We start from the raw sequence: 20,738 nt of genomic DNA, 5'->3' as shown, positions 1-20,738 counted from the left end.
ACACAAGCAAGGGGGTGGGGGGAGGCGTCTCCGTTTACTTGGCCTCTGGAAGGTTGGTCGCGAGGACTCTGAATCCATTGTGATCCGCCACGTAATGGACCTGTTGTACGATTCCGTTCGGGTCGATGTAACTGTACGCGCCTCTTGTGGTTCCGTCAAGGGACCTTGACTCGGTTTTCGCGCTATTATCGCCGATATACGTGTAATCGTATTGGCCACGCGAGTCCTGGGTGTGATGGAGGGCGCTGTGGAGCAGTCGGTAAGGTAGAACCGGAAGCACGTAGGAACCAGGAAGCGATGTCGATTTTGGAACGTTGTCGAGCGACACGCGTTTCACTGGTTGCAGGGAATTTCCTTGGAGCTCTTGAGCGTTCTGTTGACCTAGACTCTGTGAGCTTACCGGTGACAACGACGATAAAGATGGCGGTGATTGCGATTTCACGAGACTGGGGTCCGGTTTTGGGACTTTAATCTGGTCCGCCTCGGAACGCGGAAGGAGGAACGGATTCTTCGTGGTGTGCTGAAAGAAAAGGAGGCACTTAGTAATATTTTCTTGAAGTTTTTATATATGGTAACATTTGATAGTGATTACAGTAAATACTTTATGAATGCTCGAAGGGCCTCGTCACTGAACATTAAATATTTTGTAAACTATTGGTCGTATGCGGCTGAAACGAATATCATTGGCTTCAGTCGGGGAGTCTTCGAACACTTATCGAGGATTTACTGTGAACACGTTTCAGGACACTTGTCGACTATAATATATATATATTTTTTTTTAATTTTCAAAAACAAGTGGGATATTGAAGTTGCCCACGATAGGTGTGACACCCTGTGTATAATTTTTCCTAATACTTATGAACGGCAATATACCACCATCGTTTTATTTTCAATTTGGAAAAGTAGCTTCATCGAAGTGATAAATTTTTCCATTGTTATTTTTGGTCAAGCAATTCGAAAAAATAACGAACGTCAGAGTTTCCTATTTATCGTACGATTGAAATGCAAATTTCGCGAGGTTATCGTTTAAATTCCCTTCTCAGTGATCACTTACCGCGATCTCTCGAACAGCCAGGTTCTTCTCGTCGTCGTTTCGCAACCGTCCGAAACTGAAATACGGCGGCAGTACATTGTACGATAGAATGTTCGACTGATAGTTCGGCTGGTCCCTTAGCTGCAACTTCTGCAGCTCCTCCAAGTGGCTCTTCTTCGCGGCCGCCACTTCCGGCGTGTCCTGGATCGCCTGTAGATCGTTCCTCGGCGGTTGTGGCAAATTACTGGCGCTCACACGAAACCCGTTTTGATCGTCGGCGGTATAAGTCACCGTTTGCAAGATTCCGTTCGCGTCGACGTAAGAATAACCTGTATTTAAATCAAAGAAAGCATTAGAAAAAATTCGGAAAAGAAGGAATTTAATTATCGAACTAAAAATATGTGATATTAAATATGCACCTACACCCCATTTATAAACATTTGATATTTTTTAAATATATAATTTACATTTCCTTGCCTAATGATCATTCACTGGCATCTAGTCTTTACGAATTTAAAATTTTTAATTACCGATTTATTTACCCCATCTCGAAACCCCTAAGTTTTACAGGTTTGTCACGGTGTACTTTTCTGTTTAGTAAGTGACGATCTATCAACTGTCATCGGAAGCATTTGTGAAAAAATTTGGGCCTGAAAATGACCATTTTCCTGCCATTTTTAGTCCCGTCGAATACTAGATAGGCGCTCAGGTGTGTTCCGTGTGCTTTCTAGCGCGTTCTGTATGCGGTTAACGGGACCGATATCTCGCGAAAAGAATCGACGACGCCGTTGCAAGCGAGACGTTTCGAAGAATAAAGGATCGGGAGTCCGTTGCCTGGGCGTTTCGTTGCGTCACCATCGATCATCATTTTCTAAAGTGATCGTACGCGAACGTGGGCCGTCTTAAATCGCGTGCGATGCTCAGGAAAGGTATGTGTGCCATTCACGGTTTTACACGAGTCATCGCGTAGAAATGCTGCTTACGAGCGAACCTGTTAATTTTTAATCGAAGACAAACCTCAGGCTCCCACGTGGAAACGGAAACTCTTAAAGTGAAGGTAATTGTCACTGATAATCTTCGAAGGTGTATAATCACCCAAGAAAAAGCGAAAATTTTTAATTAACGTTCCACCATATTTAGGGAAATTTCAAACGATTCTAAAGTGTTCAGTTTAGACCAAACTTAACGGAGATCTATGTTAAGTTATCACTCGATTGTTAGACAATTTCCTGCGAGAACTAAGCACCATTATCGATAGAAATCGGATTCGAAAAAATAAAAAAGATGATATTTGGTGATTCTTTTTTACGCATCAAACGTAAAGTAAATGTAGAAATGGGGTTAGATTTAAAAAAAAATTGTCAAACAAAATATTATCTAAACAGTCTACCGAGTTGAAACGTGTAATCAAATATTTTTCTTACCCTTAAAGGGAAATTCAGGTCTTTAGTTAATCAGTAACAAAACGATGATTAAATCGCGACAACTTACCGCCCCGTGTGATTCCGTTCGAGCTCGATTCCGATTTCGCTTGATGAGGCCCGGTAAAGGAATAATGGTATCCCCCAGATCCGTCCTGTACGTGAAACTGTCGTAACGGTGTTAGAGATCCCAAGGGGTTCAGCCAAACATTCGCGATCGGTGTAGCGAGACTTCGCTCTAGTAGTAGACCAAATAGAATTCTCTGAAACGAACATACAAGCTTGATTCAATCGACTCCACTCGGTATCTTTACACACAGTGAAGAACATTCGAGCCTCTCTAGCAAGTCGAACATTTGACCGATTTTTCGAAAATTATTTATGTTTTTTTTTTCTTCATCCAGTTGTGTGTGTTTTATGAAGTTTGCCATTGTAAATTCCTCCGTACAGCGAGGAAATTACGACGATACAGCTCGAAGAATTTTACATCGCCTATTCCATAGGGGAAAGGGGTCGAATTCAATTGAATCAATCGCGAAAATTCCCTCAGGCTCGCGGGGGCCGCGTCGACCGTAGGAACTTCCGGTTCGACGAGCGTTATCGTCGATATGTAACTTGGGAACGTCGGCTCGTACAACCCTCCTCGATATTTCAACATCGTCGAAATGTTTGACCTGATCACGGGGGGGATTTGAAAACTGGACGGCGCTGGAAACTTGACACGCGATTCCCGCCGGAAGTCGCCCGAATGGATCCCAAACGGGGCAAAGAAATCATGACTGTTGCCGAAGAAACTGTGATCTATCGGCCGTGATATGGAACTTTTGTTAATTTGTTTGTCGTTTATGTTAGCAATAATAACAACTTGTTCGAAACTTGGATTAATAAGACTTGAAATGAGACGATCGGTATATCGTTACTTTTAGATTTCTCGACGTTCAACGAATATAGAAAACATCCGTTTGGTAACAAACATCGCGGAATATTCATTGGTACACTTAATTAAATTTAAAAATGATAAAGATTACATGACTGTTTTATTACGTTAAGAAATTCAGAATAAAGTGAACGTTTAAAGTGGAATTTTACACGGATTAAATTCCATTAGAGTTGGAAGAAATTATGATCCTTATAACTTCTGGATCGTTAACTTTATTTTCTGTTAACCCTCATCCGTCTCTTATTTTCCTAACTTAATTTGTCCCACGGTGTTAAATTGGCACAGTATTATTAGTGACAGACCTGAACCGATTAGAAGGAACCCCATGATCTATTGTGCTCCCAGCCCGGAAAATCGAGCCTTTCGTTGATTCAATTATCGATAGTTAACAGCGATGCTACTCCGAACTTGTTCGGAAGTTAAATGATGTTCGAAACATTTCACGGAAGCGTTTACCGGCATTAATAAGGCGTCTCGCGCGCGAAACTTCGAACTGCCAAAGCCTCGAGAAGTTGCGGGCGTTCCTGGAGGATTATTTTACGAATCATTCAGGATCGCCTGTTGTATGGGATGAAGGGAATATCGTTTCTGGAACAGTTCAAAAACCAACGATTCACTCTCGAGTTTGCTCTACTTATTCTCCAACAAAATATTATCTAAAATTCGAAACTTAATGAACTGCTCATCGATACCTCTAAAAACAGAATTCCTTTCGTTAGAATAAAATAGCACCTTGTAAGGAATGGCTTTGGAGAAGTGTTTGATAGCTTTTAAATCGTTCCTTGGAGAATCGACGAAAGAATTCCTCGTGCAAAAGCCCCCTTGAAACTTCGTGGATCACGGACGTTCAACGTCTCGGGGGCGTTAATGATAGTCTCTCAATAGGCGGACGGCAATATGCAGTTAAACATAACTATAATAGGCGGAGAACGAGGCCTCTTTGAAAACTTGCAAGTTCGGGGGCAAGCTGATTCAGATTGCATCTTCTCCCGAGGCTGCTTTCGTAAAACTTGGAAATTAGATGACAACCGTGACGCGGACGGATTAAACTTCCCTTATTTGGCCCCGTGAACCGTTTCAGGAACATCATTTTCTTGCCGTCCTACTTACAAATTGAATTGAGGACTTCTCGTTTATAAGTAGTAACATCGACGGTAATGAATAATTTTCCCCGAAAAGTAAAATTCTCATGAAAAAACAACCCCTTATTGCCCAACTAGCTTAGGCAGACGCATATTAAAATTATCAGCTTAATTTAAATGCAAGTTCAGTGGCACCCATATATTCCCATATATGTCGTTTTTCAAATTGTTTCATTGGAAACAATTATGATGTAAAATACGTCCATCAGTTACATAAATCCACAGCAAAAATTTCCTTCATACTGTTTCTATTCATTTCGATAATGATTGTATTATTAATTATAATATTATAATTCTGCTTCCACTAGGGGACAAAGTGGCGTAGAAGAAGGGCGTCCTACCACTTGTAAACATTTCTGGCCAAAAAAAAAAGACCTCCTTTCCCATGAAAAAATACCGACAATGTAAAAAGACGTGTCACTCACGATTATCATGTTGGTCTAGGTCCGTTTTACGGAACAGTGTACGGCGTCTGGGTGGTGACTGGTCGATGATGATGCCTCCTTCGTATTTTCACAAGTTTTTCCCGTCCCCAGGCTGCCGGATAATCCCAGTGTGGCTCAGCTAACGGTTATGAGAGTGTGAGCTCTTCAAGGCATCCGCTTATATAGGATCCCGCGGATATGCCCGGTGTGCACTTACCCAGACGCGTCCCCACCCGGCTGCACTCGTATCGCGAGGGGCCCTACGGGGCCCTACGAGAGAGGTGCAACGACGCGCGCGCGCGCGCGCGGCCAGAACTGGCGTGGATCACAAATCACCACGGGCTCGATTTCCAGGGCCGATAAATCAATGTTTATTGGCCACGGTACGAGACGTCGATCTCGCCGCGCATTCCACTGGTATGGGCCTGTTGTTATCGGCTGCCTCCTCCTCGCATTTTTTTTGTTTGTACTTTGTTCGATACGCCGCCATTTTGGACCCCCAATGATTTTTGAAATGACGAACCTTATCGTAAAGATCGATCGACATTTTACGAGGAGAATTTTTGGTGAATTTTTAAGCTTACGAAAGGGGTGACGATTCATCCCCTGTTTTGATAAAAGGATGAACTTAGATTCGACGAAATTGCACTCGAGATTTTTAAGTTGAATGTTAAACCTTCAGTGATAAGGTGGCCTGGTCGTATCCGTCGTAGTGGACTGACTTGATCTTACCATTCGAGGGTTAAGAAAATTACAATAAACGTTGCAATAGGTCCGTAACTACATTATTTATTAATATAGTTGTTAATTATTATATTATTAGCATATTTAATGAACACATATATGAAAATTGGAAATTTCACACTTTATTTAATAGTTTAGGGATCTTTTTTAAGAAAAGTGATTGTTCTTATTTAATAAATGCAAGAACATAGGTCAGGTTAGGTTATATTCTCTACGAAGAAATGCCAGCAAAAGTGTTTATTGAAATTAATGCATTTTTGTTTGTGCACGCCTTACTAAATCAGACATGTAAATGCATGGCATTTGCTAGTAAAAGTATAAATTTCCGTTCCTTGTGAATACATTTGCCAACCAGACTAGTAACTGCATACATCGACTAAGAAATGGTATACATTTACTGAATTAACGCTTTTACTGCATCATGTACAGAAAACGAAGGACAAAGATGCAACCAAAAGGATAGCAATTACTACTCCAACAGACCAGGTATTCCCCAAGAAAAGTCCACCATACCAAGTCCCAACATCATACCGCGGCACCAATGAAAATTCGTATCCCAGTAGGGGTCCCCCTCTACTCGTTATACAAACTGCATATGAAAAAACTGAAAGCAAGTGTTCCATACGTACCAGCATACCCAACATTCTCATATGCAGTAAGAATATTTCTCAATCGTTATTCAACTCCTCCCCCTTTGATCTTCTGATCCCACGTCACATCCATGCGTTCCCCTCTTCGATCGGGGGAGGAGGGGGGGGGGGCCTAAAAGGGTCACTGTCCAGACACGACTTGCACCGACACACACGATCATCGTCGATGGCGACGTCGAGGCACGTACCTAAGGTAAAAAGAAAAAAAATATAAAACAAAACCATCCAGGTGACTTGGCTCGTTATCGTTATCGCATGGAGAACTGGAAACGCGGAAACTCGAGACGCCACGTCTCGTGTAGGTCGGCCACGTCTGAGAAATTTATGATCATCCGGCAGTGGTCCCCGCAGCGTCGACGTGCTGCAACGAGTTCATCAATTCCGTTGGCGTTACTCACATTATACACGGCGTGTGTCGTCCGCGCAACAAGTCGTCGATGAGGCGGATTTTTCACTGTGGGAGGGGGAGGGGAGGAAGGGCCCCATAACGGCCTGACGCGCGTGGGCGGGCGTAAGTAAGCGTTGGTTTTGACATTGGCACTAAACAGCCGTCTCCGTGCATTAAATGGCCGTCGTTGAGCCCCGTAACTGACACACGATGTGTGTGTGTGTGTAGGGGGAGGTCACTGTGTGCAGCTGCGTGCCGCGCATAGAACAGGCCCCGATGGGAAAATTAACCGTGTGGCAGCTCTAGCAGCGTGAAATACGCCGTGATTGTGCTCGGGGCCCCCTGGGGGAGACTATTGGCTGGACCTGGGAAGCTACTGGGAACCACTTTGCGCTCGATACACAGGCTGCCTGAAGATTCCTTGCTGGTGGAAAATTTTTTTAACAGGACCGTGGGGGTCGTTTAAAGCGAAAGAAAAATGTGATGGGTCACGGTTTCCTCTTTTTTTCCTTTTTAAAATATGAGAACAATTTTAACGTGAACTTCCGAAATGGACCCACACTCGATGACCCTGACCTTGACACCTGTTATCAAGGTTACCTTTCCGAGTAACCTTTACAAGGTTTGACCCACAATATATACAGGATGTCCCGAAATAGCTTCTACTCCCGGAAATGAGGGGTTCCTAGGGTGATTTGAAACAATTTTTTCCTTAGCGAAATTGTTATCCGAGCTTTCGTTAATATCTCGTTAACAAAGCCTCGGATAACATTTTCGGTAAGGAAAAAGGTGTTTCAAATCAACCCAGGAACCCCTCGTTTCCGGAAGTCGAAGTTATTTTGGAATACCCTCTATAGAAGTCTGTTACAAAATTTTTAAATTGATGTCAAGACCAAGATGGCGTCCCCAGCGTCGGTTCCTCCGCAACGTTAAAGAGAGGCGGTCAATTCCATCCGGTCTAATACACTTGGTTTCAATGGCGGTGGCTGTCGTGGTCTCAATTAGTTCGTCTTTCAAAGTAATCGTCTTTCCGGCTATTCTAAGCGGCTTTCGAAATTACGAGCTTACGAAGGTCGCCCCCCCCCCCTCTTCTGACGTCTTTATTATTACACACCAGTGTGTGCGTCTTGCTCGTAAAACTTTTCCAACCAGAAATGATCTCCGGGCTGCACGCTTTTTAGCAATATTTTTTCCAGGTCCCCTTTCTCCCTTTTTCTTCCCTCCGACGTTGCTGTTGCTGGACATACACCGCAAAATCCTTCTGGCTTCGAATCGTTATATCGTGATACCGACAACTTTCGTTATTTAATTGATCATAATTTCTCCGAAGACAATGTAATAGGACTAAGAATGAACAATCTTATTTAATATTAACATAATATTATCTTATCTGATAAATATTGATAATTTACGTGAATATTATTTTATATAAATAAACGTTTGTTTCAAAGAAGGTCAGAATTATATCTTAAACGAGCCGATCTCACTTTTGCACGATACTGTATGGAGACCCGATTGCAAACGATGCAGTTCGCTCGCCGAACAGATACGCCTGTGCAGTATATCGTAAAGAATAATTCGCGACTCGAGAATTACGGGCGGACCTCTCGTAAAAGCTAAACATAAATAACGGGGCCGTGGCGTACGGGGCCAAAGAAAATAAAACGATGGAATTGTGTTCGCCAAATTACGCGTGTCTTTACCGTAACTGGAAAATATTGTAATCGATCGCGTGACAAACGAAAGAACTGCAAACTTCGACAGCTGAGACTTACACGAACTCGCGTTTTTAATGGCTGTACTTACGGAAAACGGGAATTCAACTGAAAATTTCCTCCAATAGCCCCCCTATTAAGTGGGGCAGGGATAAAAAGAGTATTAACAGATGTAGATTTTTTTTACGATGTAGATTTATGCACGAATCTGTGGACACTGTTTTCCTTTTTACAAAAAATCCATGAATATCAGTTACCTTTAGAAATAAATTATTATAAATAGAAATGCAAAAAGCTTTGTCGCGAGTTGAACGAAATGCCGAAATTTCTAAAAGTGTGGTTCAGTTTTCAATTCCAAACCTTTCCAAGCGACCGAGAATAAAAAGTCAAAGGATTTTCCCGATGATCACCGAAATAGTACTTTTGTCCAGGTCAGATCGGCAATTTATCCTGGAGCGCGTGAGACCGTGCTGCAAAGTAAAAAAAAAAAGAGAAAAAAAAACGGGTGGGCGTCAAAGAGAAAAAGGTGATTCTCGGGTCGTCGATTGATCTTAATTGATTGGCGTGCTGCAGGCCCGGTAACCTTGCGGGTTTTATCGGGCAGCGTCCGTGTTAGGCCTTTCTCGTGGTTAGCAGAGAGAGGCCCGATAAAAATTCCCCCGGGGGTTAAGGCAGTCGGTGCTCGACGGCCAATCAGCAAATGGAATCGTTAGTTAGACCCTGTAATCTCCGATCGGACGTTAGTTCTTCCTTGTAGTAACACTGTTCCGTGAACAATCGTGATTCACGATCAGCGTCCGAAAGAGAGAGGGGAGGGGAGAGAGAAAGAGAGAAAACGAACTCCTGAGTCGTGTGGATTCGCGCTGTTTATCGAGGCCAATTAGCGTATTATTCCATCGATCGCTTATAATTACTCGACGATTTGCATGGTCGAACACGAATCTTCGATCGAGAATCGACGGAAGGTCAAGCTACATATGTTTATATTCCATTCATCGGGAAAACAGTGACCCGAAGATGTGTTTCACAAGCCAGTGGTTTCTTGTATTCTCTTTTCTTTACGTTGAATTGTTACAGCTTCATTTGCAAACTCGAAGAGGTAACGGCGACACGGAATATTTTCGGTAAGCCTAAAGGTTAAGTTCAAGTTCGATGTCGATTATTCCGTGAGGAAACGAACCATTCGTTTTTCTGGTAAGAATTAATTTTGATCGATTATTTTTCGAAGTATTTTTTCATGCATTATTTAAATATATATGTATATATTCGTGGTGGCTAGTTTTGTTATGTCGCAGAGGTTAATGGATGTTTTCGTTGGAGTAAATTAAACGAAGTTGTAACGGAACTGAATAATTACGAATTACTGTGATTGTTTGTAACATTTCTAGAATTAGCATTTTTATTCGTTCATTTATATTTTGTACTAACGAAATTGTCAAGTTTTCTTTCGATAACAGAACCTTCTTTCCACTCCTATCGGCTGCCATTTTGTTTTTTCTCTTCGAAGACTATATTCAAGAACGCGTTGAAAAATGAATATATTTCGGCCACCATAGTTAACAAATTAACGGAGATCACTGTCGTTTTCCGTAAAAATTCCGTGATTCATTGGTTGAGTTCGTTGATCGACTTGTCGCAATTTCTAGGATCAATTCCAGATACACAAATTCACGCGGGAACGGACCTTCCGTTTCAATCGGCCGCCATATTGTTTCCAGTCTCTGAAAAGTGTCGTTATGGACGCGTTAAAAATAAAACATTTCGGTGGATAGTCGACGGATAATTAAAAAATTATCGAAATTCACTGCCACTTACGTTTGACTGACGAAACTTCAAAATTCCGTAATTCATTTTTAGAATTCGCTGATCGATTCGTTGCGATGTCCTGTATCAATTTCGGGTGAAATCGCGCGGAAACAGATCCCAGGAACCTTATCGAGCAGAAACGTTGGAAATGCACGGCGTATTATTCGAAATAATCGTAAATCATCGTGGATCGGATGCCAAAACAGAGGGCTGATCCAAGGGGGAACTATTAATTCGACGTCGCGATGCATCGGTCTCGTCGCGGCTCTGCCGTAAATCAGTCGGGTTTTTCGTCGTGGATCCAACTTCTGTGACGTGTATAGGCGATGCCTGATCGATTTGTATTCAATGGCCCGTCCCGAGGAATCGAGATCGATTCCGCCGGGAAACGGAGACGCAAAAGAATTCGTGGCTCCGTAAAAGGAGACGAACAATGCCGACAAACAATGGTTCTCGCTCGTCTTTGGGGGATATCGCGAGCACCCTGTTGCCAGTTCTTTTTTTTTTTTTTTCTTTTAATTCGTTTATCGCAGCACAGAACGGTGGAACGCAAACGTTTGACAGAATACATTATACATTTCAGTGCACAGTGAATTTAATAAAAGTGTAAGCATTTCCTTGGTTCGATTAAAATGTTTTATCGATAGTGCATCGTAGACAGTTTGTACATTAAGTAATTGTTCATTATTAGGTCGTTGTGTAATAAATGTCACTTCGCTGGAATCATCTTGAAATCGTTCGTTGTGGGGTCTTGAAACTTGTACCTTGTTGGTGAAAATGTGTCGATTTAAATGGGTCTTATTTTGATTAAAAATTTTAACTACCATCAATGACCTACCTATCGTAATCCTGGTCAATTTTCAATACCGTGGACCCAACTGTATCCACTTCTCTGCAGCCACCAACTTGGTGAAAATACCGGACCCAATATCTCAGAACTTCCTCCAATTAAAAATAAAAAAAATAAAAAATTACGAGAACAAAAGGGTCAGGTTCAGTCTCTGATTCAGGCTAAATCGAGGTTCTTCCAACGAGTTCAGAACTAATCCACAGGGTTCATCGTAGATCGACCGTAGAAAATAGCGAAGACGTCCAGATGGCCGCCGTAGAACCACGACTAATCCGACGTCTCGTTGGACACGCGATCCCCGCTCCGTGTGCGATACCTAGTTTAATGCCGTAATATATTCCGAATAATAGCGATCGGATATGGTGTTCAAGGTCAAGGGTTCCCACGGCATTTCCCACGAACAAGCGGTACAAACCGTTGGAATTTCGATCCTCCCCTGCGAGCAGATGGATATAAGTAATCCTTCCTGATTCGATACTGCCCGAAAGCGTACGAGCGTGGACGTGTGTTGCGATATTGGTCGACGAACGACGATAGTGGTGGTGTGTAAGCTGTTTCACGGAGGCGGCAATAATTCGCCGATTTTTCCCAGACTTCCGGCGGTTTTCTAGCGGGGTCAACGACCCCTCTCCACCCCCCTCTTTACCGACTCCACGGAAATCACCGTTTGTACGGTCCTCAACGAACGGGACAGTCCGATAATAATTCCGATAGGTCGGCCTCGTAGCAGAGTTGAGGGCGTAATGAATTATTTTTATTGCAATTACATTGTAGTTTTAATGAACAAGTCATTCCAAATGAAAATGTACAATTACAAAGTATATTAACATTATAGTAGTACAGTAATATAATAATATAATAGAATAGTAATTGCAATTACATATAATTACAATTACGGTGTAATTATACTGTAATTTTAAGTGTAATTGTAAGTATGCAAGACGATTATAAAAACATGTTTGCGATGGCCATCCCTCTGAGTAGCGTTGTGAAGGTTTTAGTCGGTGGTTGTCGTTTATTAAAAAGTTATTTTAACAGAAGGTTCACTCAAAAGTATATAATTTACCAGTTATGATTTATAGCTAGCAGAGTATACTTGTAGAGTAAATTTTATGTTCCCGTGGAATGGTGAAAAATAGTAAAGAAGCTCGTTATATTGCTGTTTTACTTGTAGGCGCCGCCATTTTGGTTTTTCTCGACCGTCTATAATCTATTTCGGTGAGGATGGTTGTAAGAAGTAGCGCTTTGTTTCTTCTGAGTATCGTTTTGCATATAAAATTGTTTATATCCAGTCCACGAGTAATATATTCAGACTAATTAGTGTTCTATCGGTAGGAACAACAAAGATACTCAAGGATTCCAGCATCAAAGGACTCTGGTCACAAAGGATTCTTAACAAAAACGGTCAACGGTATCGATTAACAACCGAGCTCCAGTTACCCATAATGATTTCCATAAACGTCCCGAGACCAGCTCCTAAATATCATACGTTCGATCGAAAAACGAACAGAATCGCCCTGCGAACTGTTTCGCGACAATTAATAGTGCCATTCATTCAAAGAACGCCGAACGGTCATAAAAAAAACTCTCTGGACGAGGTAATCCCATTTAACGACAAAACTTAATATACTCATTAGTGCACTTACACGAACATCGCGACTTATGTGTCAGTATCTGCAAGAATACCGACATAATCGCACGTAGCTTATAATTCCTTCAATAATAACATATAAAAAAAGAAAAAGTAAAGGCCCGTTTACACGTTCAAATAATTCGCGCAAACACACTTATGCATTCACATTTACGCAAATGATTCGAATCGTTGTACTCGATTTGTGAACGGGCCTTAATAAAAGAAAGCATTCCTCTCCGACAATACGTTCGTCCAATTACTGCAGTGTACAATTTTATCGGTCGCATCGATTCCGGTTTCATGGTCGAGAATCAAAACGACCACCGGATAATGAGGGAATCGCACGCGTGATTCGCAGTGCATGCGCGGTGCTAGCTGTTCTTTCCAACGATCGTTTGTCACACACGGGGACGCCCGCGCATCGGGATGAACCGATCCAACCTAAATGCAAGTAAATAATCGATACTATCGTTTCGATACAGAGTATTTTTAGTATCGATACAGATCTACTCGGTATCGAAAAAAAGGATTCATATCGAATGGACCGAGTAATCGATTATGAAAGCTAACGACGTATTAAGTAGATATCGATACTTTCTAATACGGTACTAAGCAGGTATCGATACTTATCGATACGGTACTAAGTAGATATCGATACTTTTTGGTACGATACTAAGTAGATATCGATACTTTTTAATACAGTACTAAGTAGGTATCTGTACTTATTGATACGGTACTAAGTAGATATCGATACTTTTTGGTACGATACTAAGTAGATATCGATACTTATTGATACGGTATTAACTAGATATCAATACTTTTTGGTACGATACTAAGTAGATATCGATACTTTTTAATACAGTACTAAGTAGATATCGACACATTTTTCTCAATACTTACAATTTATAAGTTAAAGAATCGATACCTCGACGGTATCGGTTTATCCCTACACACAGGGGCGCCCACGTCCCCCCTCCCCACCTCGTGAACGGAACTGAGCGTGGAACGAGCCAACGCGCGAAAAAGGAAGCGTGCTTTACCCACGAGCTTCGACGCGTATTAAGAGATTGCGCACCGATATATGTATACATACACGTACAACAACCTCTATCCCCACGCTCTTCTAATCCTATCCGAGTCATTCGGTTCCGAGTTCCTTGACCCTGCCCCGGGACGCCGTGCACTTGACGGTGGAAGGTGATCCGGATTCTTGGACGTTTTTTCAAACGAGGTTCCCCGCGCTGCGTCGTCGCCTTGGGCCGAGCCTCCCTTCCCCCTTCTCCCTCCCGATGCCCCTTTGAGAAAATTAACTTTCAACGAACACACACCGCCGTGCCACGCTGGGATTGTTCTTTGGGAACGAGTTCGGATGCGGTTCAGTGGACAATGACTTCGTTTCGGGACGGAATAGGAATCTTTATTTGGACGTGAATGCGAGCTTGGGTTATTTATTTTGTTGGCTACATATTATTAATCCTTTCAGTCATACATTATTGAAAAAATTACCAAAGAAATATTTTATATATTCGATACATGTAAATATCAATATTGTGCATGGACATTTTAGGCAATGATATATCGGTGTATCGGTATTTTTACTTTTTTTTTTGGATACCAAGGTGACCTTGAGTTTTTACAATGTATGTTTTTGTTCAGTTGTCATACCTGGGGGTAACTCGGTAGTTTTTATTGGCTGTCTAGTTATAACGTATAATTCAATGCATATTAATTTTCATATTTTTTGAAGATTATTGTACTGATATAATTATTAATTGAAAAATAGAAAAAATTATTTCATTCGTAGAATAGATAGAGTTAGGGTTTCAGAAATTATTACGTTGGTTAATGACCTTTTAAAAGACGAAATGATATCGTTAATTTCAGTTATGAGAGATGTCGAAGACATATCATTCTTCCTTCAGCCATAGATTATTGATTTATCCACAGCGATTTGAAAGTCTAGGCAATGCTTTCAAAAAATAATTTACACGTACGCTATTTTCGTGGCTACAGTGTCGCAACGGATACGAAGGTACAAAAAGATACTGATTGTAGACCCTCGAGTGACCTTGTACGATGTTAAAAGGGAATGGACCATTTACATCATCACGATCATAAGATTGGAAAACGATTTTAATTTTATATAACGGTGATCTATGAGATCACCTTGAAAAATGCTTCACTTGTAGAACCTTGAAAATCTTCATTTCCATTACTTCTGATTGTAAATTATTCTAATCTCAAAAAACACTAAAAGACCAGTAATTTGGATTACTTCTAAAAATGACAGAAATTATTCTCTTATAGAGGAATTGATGTATTATCGTGTTTAAGATCACTCTGAAAGATACTGCTCTTAAAACTGAACAAAATCGTCTATTATAAATTCTATTCCCATTATTGTAGTAGTAAAACCAACGAAAAAGTAATCAGCCGACATGAAAACGTGCTAACGTTGCAAATACTGCTACTGTAATAATTTCTATTAATTTCTCGATTTCAATGTGTGGTACGAAACACATTTTTAATTGTTCTGGCAAACAATTTTCCAGTCCCACCCACCAATTTCACGGAGATGTAAAAACGATTAACACCGGTCTCTGTTAGTTATCTGCTGCAATTAGGAACGCAGATCCAATATTAAATCATCGAGCACGGCGATATACGGCCGCGAGGATTCGTAATAATTTCTTGTATCGCAGTATCGACAGTCGATTAACTGGATAATAGCTAGTCGCCGAAGTGGCTGGTGATTGAAATTCTCATTAAAACGGAGCACGACATTGAGAAGGTTGGCCACGTCGTATCCTGCCCGCGTCGATATGTTCGCCAGCGATGGAATCAAGCGTATCGTGAGATTTAATTGATTTTACAAACTTAAAACTAAGTATCACTAATCTGTGTGCTCTCGACAGAAAGTATGAATGAACAACCGGTTCGGTGATTGAATATTAATAGTACCTATCCTGCCGTAAAATTGAATTGAGAGTAAACCGATGAATGAACACAGATTTTTTATTAAAGTCGAAAGCGTTAATTAATAATGTAATTAGTATGAATACAAAACAAGGAATGGAATAAATTAAGATTTAATCATATATTTATTTCAATAACTTAAATCGCTAGTTTTTATATATAATGTTCATTCCACTAGTACGTGTTCATTTACTGATGCATCAGCCAGATATGGATTGTAAAAGAAAATTCTGAGGGAAAATAAATTTACAGTAAATTCATAAAATTAATTTATAATTGACTGAAGATTACATACGTAATTGATTCAGAAAGAATAACAATATTTATCTTCGACTTAACTTAAACGATCCACAGTGAGTCAAGGAAAAAATTCTTTAATCGGAATCGTCATTAAATAAACTTCAAGAATACTTCTGTGACTCGACAGTGGAATTCGTGATAGTCATAACAGGGCAAAGGATCGAAAAACAACGTGTTTCGCACACACAAAATCATTTTATTATCAAGTGGAACATGAAGAATAATTTAACACACAATATCGATCAGAAGCGCTTCCGGATGCTGAAAATGAAAGGGGGCGATGAAGAAGGAAAATGAACGTTCCCGAAGAGGGGGCGAGCTATCGATCGTACAAATCGATCGTTCGATCGAAACGTCCGTCGAAACTCTCACCGACCATTCGCAAAATGCAGGCGACCAATCCTGAAGAGACCAATCCTGGAAACGCATCGTTTCACTCCCGACGATCGAAAGAAAAACGCTGTATTTCATTCGGATCTGTTCAACGAATGGTCGCAGACTCTAACTTTACACCGTATCTCGTCTATCGTCTCGTTTCCCCAAAGAACATATCCGTGTCGTGTCATCGAATACCCAATGAACCAATGAAACTCCGTTCTTAATGATAATAAACCGGCAGATTGACCACAGGATGAAGCTGGGCGACAGTGGATCCTCTGAGCAGCAGCGTTGGTTCCACCTTCACCTTCGAATCCCCATGGATTTGGCTGACCCCATGGCTGCTGATCGACGTGGTGACAGTGGCAGTGGCGAGTTTAGGAATCGCCTCTTTGACGATTGGTACCACTGGAACAGCCTCCTTGGCGATCACAGGCGTTTCCTTTTGGATGACAGGCACTGCCTGTTTGGCGATCAAACTGGGTATGGCCAGGGGTTGTTGTATAACCTGCGACGAAGGATGGACCTGGCTGATACCATGGCTGGAGATGGAAGTGGTCACAGAAGCAGTGGCCGGAACAATAGCCTCCTTGGACAGAACAGACGCGACTGGGACCGCGACAGACGGTTGAACAAGAGTCAACGGTTCGTTATCGATTTTCACCGCGTCCTTCAGCTCAGCACCCTCGATGCCCAGTTGCTTGTGAAGCTCGATACGGTTCTCGTGATAGGATGGCAAAGGTGTCAGCAACGGGATGCTCTGCAATAATGTCGGGGCCTGGATGATCGAAGACAACGGTAGAACATCGATTGGTTTGTCCTTGGTCGCCACCTCGCCACCTGACGGTTTCTCGTATCCGTAAATCTGATACTGATTACTCGATGACAGAGAGATCGGGCTGGGCGGGATCTCGTAGAATTGCGCCGGTTCGATCTGAAGCAACTGTTTCTGGAGAATCTGGCCTGGTTCCACCTGGAGATTACGATGGATCTGAACTTGGCTCTGATGGGACGTGGACAACGGTAGCTCCTGGATCAGTGTCGCTTCCGGCGTCAGAAGTGTCCTCACGTTTGCTCCCTCGACTTTGATCTCCGATTGTTTCACGTCCTGAACGTCCAAGCTACGTTTCCTGCGACTCGATTTCTCCTGTTCCTCGGGCTTCACGCTTCTAGCAAGAAGCACGTGAGTTGTGTCGAGGTTCGTCTCGGTCGGCAAATCGGTCGCCGCGACCCGGAAACCATTCTCGTCCGCGACGTAGAAGACCGATTGGAGGATACCGTTCGCGTCTATGTAGCTGTACGAGCCCCGTGTCACGCCGTCGGCGTCTTTGATCTCCTCCTTGGCCGACGGACCGCCGGCGTAACTGTACGCGTGCTCCCCTGTCCTCGTGTTCTGGTACTGATTGTACACCGGAAACGGACTCGCCAGATACGCGTACGGCAGCAGCCTCAGCTGCGCGCCCGAGACCAGGCTCAAAGCGACGAATAACGGAATCTGTGAAAAGGAAGGATTGAATTCGTCGTTAGTCACGCATTCAACAATTCTTGTCTACATCTTGCCCTTCCTTTCGCTATAGAATTGTAAAATTATCCGCAGAGGATTACATGGGGAATGTTTAATGTAACCGGTGATTTAACCATTTGCGTTTCCTGCATTTTTGGCGCCCTCTGGGTAGTCTACTTTCAGGGGTTTTTAGGTGATTTCCATGGAACGTGATTGGGTAGAATATGAGGAAGTAGAAAATTTAAATAAACATTGAATCGTTCGATGCATCTTTTTGGTATATTGAACGAAAATTGTTTTTCGTAAAATCAAACGTCAATAGTCATTTTACGAGTATATAAAACATTAAACAAAATTTTTTCCATAAACAATATGTGCACTCGCGATACAATGGCAAACTAGTAGTCACAGTAACGCCGTTTCATTCAAAGAAATTTGATATTGATGATATTGTCGCTAAAGTGATAAAAGTAAGCGTCTCCTATAGTGGACAAATGTAGTTAACGGGTCGAAACGACGTGTCAGCTGTCAGGATATCTATAAATTTTATTAGCTACCAGCAGTGTTTTGTATTGGAAGACGAAGGAAAAGCTACTGCAGAAATCCAAGGTTACTTTTTACCGAACCTAATAGATGGTCCTTTAGATTCCTCGACTGAGTCCAGAGGGGATCGCTAACGTCGGTTACGAAGCAAATCGACGGGGAAGATTCCGTTCCCAGAACGATCATCGACGGAACGACGTGAAAGGCACGCTCGTGACTTTAAAATCACCTCAGGAGTTCAACTCCATAGCCGACGAATCGCTCGAATTTTACGCCCGCTGTCGATAGCACCCCGAGTATTCCCGTCTCTTATACTTGCATGAGCCCCGAGATCCAACGCTCTTTACGATCCAATAAGAGACGAGCGAGTAAGTACAGCTCTCTGGCGAACGGAAACAGACACGAAACGGGAATGGGTGGGGGGGGGCGGAGACCGTGAAAACGGAGACTTTGTTTCTACCGCCATTGATTTCGGCGGTGTTCATTTGAATTTTAACCGAGCCACGAATCGAATGCGCTCTATTCGAATCCTATTACCACTAGGAACGATGATTTTTCGAAATATCTCAGATACCCTTTTTTCCCCTCTATTCGATAGACAGGATTCAGTTGTTCGAGAAGAACGATTTGATTGTCCACTTCCAGAGAAATTCGCAACTTTCTCGAAACTTTCTTCGACACATCATTTAGTAAACTAATCTTTCAAACTTCACAAATAAAAAAACTAAAATCGCTTGGTCAAATTTTAAAAGAAGTTGTTTTATTACATCAAGTTTATGATATTATATAGATACTGGAAGTTTCGATTTCTATTTTACAGATATAGTTTGCTCACGAGGTACAAAATGAAGTAGATTACTAGAGGATTGCGATCTAATGGAAACGTGAACGTATTCGATACATACAAGTCGCATCCGGTGACTTCGACGCGCGGATAAGGAAACATCACCAAGCGTTACTCCATGGAACGATCAAAGGTTTGCATATTGTTATAATCTACAAATTTTTCTAATCCTAAAATTCTTCACCAACCTAATATAGATTTTGAGTACAAGCGAAAATTTAATCTTTGACACTCATCGAATCAAAGCACTACTAAATTGCTAAAAGTCCGAAACAAATACTTCCTAGAGGACATTAAAGCTCAATCGACACTGATTATGCTACTAGAAAGTAATAAATGTGGCCTAAAACATAAAACTATAAAAAAAAAATAACCCTAACCTAAACATAATACTTAAGAACGACATTGTATTGTTCAAATCAAATTACAGATTTTCCAATAATTGAAGAATACATGTAAAAAAACACTGTGTCAACAAAAAATTTTATACTACAGTATTTCCATTGATACATAGACCATTTTTCGACAACAAGAAAACGAAATTTTTCAATCCTCACACCTACAGTGTTTTACATGTTACAAATCTATTTCAGGGCTCTATCAAATTTCCAAGAAAAATGTCAATGGACTTTTTCTCTCGAATAAAGATGTACCGTGCCGAGTCGTTCTCATCAGTGTGAAAAAAATTCTAGACTACAATATTCTCATTGGTGGTCCGTAGGCCATTTGTCGACACCAAAAGACAAGCGAAATTCTTCAATTTTCGCACCTACAGTGCTTTGCTGCACGTACACACTTCAATTATCGAACTATTCGAGCTAACAGAAACGAATTTCAGGGCTCTATCAAATTTCCAAGAAAAATGTCAATGGACTTTTTCTCTCGAATAAAGATGTATCGTGCCGAGTCGTACTCACCAGTGTCTGCATCTTGCGACTATGTGGTATTCCCAGTGAACCTCCTTGCTCAACGAAGGACTGTTCGGCCTGTGCACCTTGCTACCGATCTGGTTTTGACTTATATACATACACATGGCGGAGGGGACGCAAGCGCGCCGGGTGGACGGGTGTCCTCGAACCAGGAACCAGAGGAACCGTCGAAGGACAGACGACGGAGATCCGTTCACCGAATGTACGTACACGGGGAGACACGGATCCCCTTCGATCCGGATCCACGTGAGAATCGTCGTTTCGCCACGCCCTCCGACCGGTCATCCTCTCGACGCTTTCGTCTTTTTCCTCTGTTCAGGATCCGCGTTTTCTACACTATACAAGAAGGGGGAGGGGGGATCGCAAGTCAAGTTCAACGAAACGGACAACGTTGGTCGAACATTCGAATATTCCCCCGTGAAGCATCGAACGGATTCGAAAATAGAGAATACTTTTTTCCATCCACGAATCTCAAAGAAATTTTACCTAGCTGGGAAAAGCTAGAGAAATTACACTA

The 20,738-nt window shown here is 41.9% G+C and overlaps 2 protein-coding genes across 2 annotated transcripts; both read right to left on the bottom strand.

The window, feature by feature from the left end:
* Positions 1–34: 34 nt before the first annotated feature.
* On the bottom strand, positions 35–6,349 carry LOC107189183. Its single transcript, XM_015577659.1, has 4 exons — positions 6,335–6,349; positions 2,525–2,717; positions 1,055–1,362; positions 35–520 (listed from the first exon to the last, which is right to left on the bottom strand). The coding sequence occupies exons 1-4, from the start codon at positions 6,347–6,349 to the stop codon at positions 35–37; spliced, it is 1,002 nt and encodes a 333-aa protein (XP_015433145.1).
* A 10,272-nt stretch (positions 6,350–16,621) lies between these two features.
* On the bottom strand, positions 16,622–20,221 carry LOC107189182. The gene is made up of 3 exons (XM_015577658.1): positions 20,210–20,221; positions 17,375–17,896; positions 16,622–17,233 (listed from the first exon to the last, which is right to left on the bottom strand). Exons 1-3 carry the CDS (start codon positions 20,219–20,221, stop codon positions 16,622–16,624), a joined length of 1,146 nt encoding a protein of 381 aa, XP_015433144.1.
* Positions 20,222–20,738: the final 517 nt, after the last annotated feature.

Source organism: Dufourea novaeangliae, unplaced genomic scaffold (genome assembly GCF_001272555.1).
Source record: "Dufourea novaeangliae isolate 0120121106 unplaced genomic scaffold, ASM127255v1 scaffold146, whole genome shotgun sequence".
Classification (NCBI taxonomy): Eukaryota; Metazoa; Arthropoda; class Insecta; order Hymenoptera; family Halictidae; genus Dufourea; species Dufourea novaeangliae.
The sequence above is the reverse complement of the archived record's forward strand: the minus strand, read 5'-3'. Positions and strand labels throughout refer to the sequence as shown.

What these genes read in the sequence shown, in the direction of transcription:
- LOC107189183 (XM_015577659.1), bottom strand. An exon ending in GAACGGAATCACACGGGGCG is followed by an intron (nt 1,363 to 2,524) that starts GTAAGTTGTCGC and finishes ATTTAAATACAG; the next exon opens with GTTATTCTTACGTCGACGCG. An exon ending in TGGCTGTTCGAGAGATCGCG is followed by an intron (nt 521 to 1,054) that starts GTAAGTGATCAC and finishes CTTTTCTTTCAG; the next exon opens with CACACCACGAAGAATCCGTT.
- LOC107189182 (XM_015577658.1), bottom strand. An exon ending in AGATCCATCGTAATCTCCAG is followed by an intron (nt 17,234 to 17,374) that starts GTGGAACCAGGC and finishes TCAGGTGGCGAG; the next exon opens with GTGGCGACCAAGGACAAACC.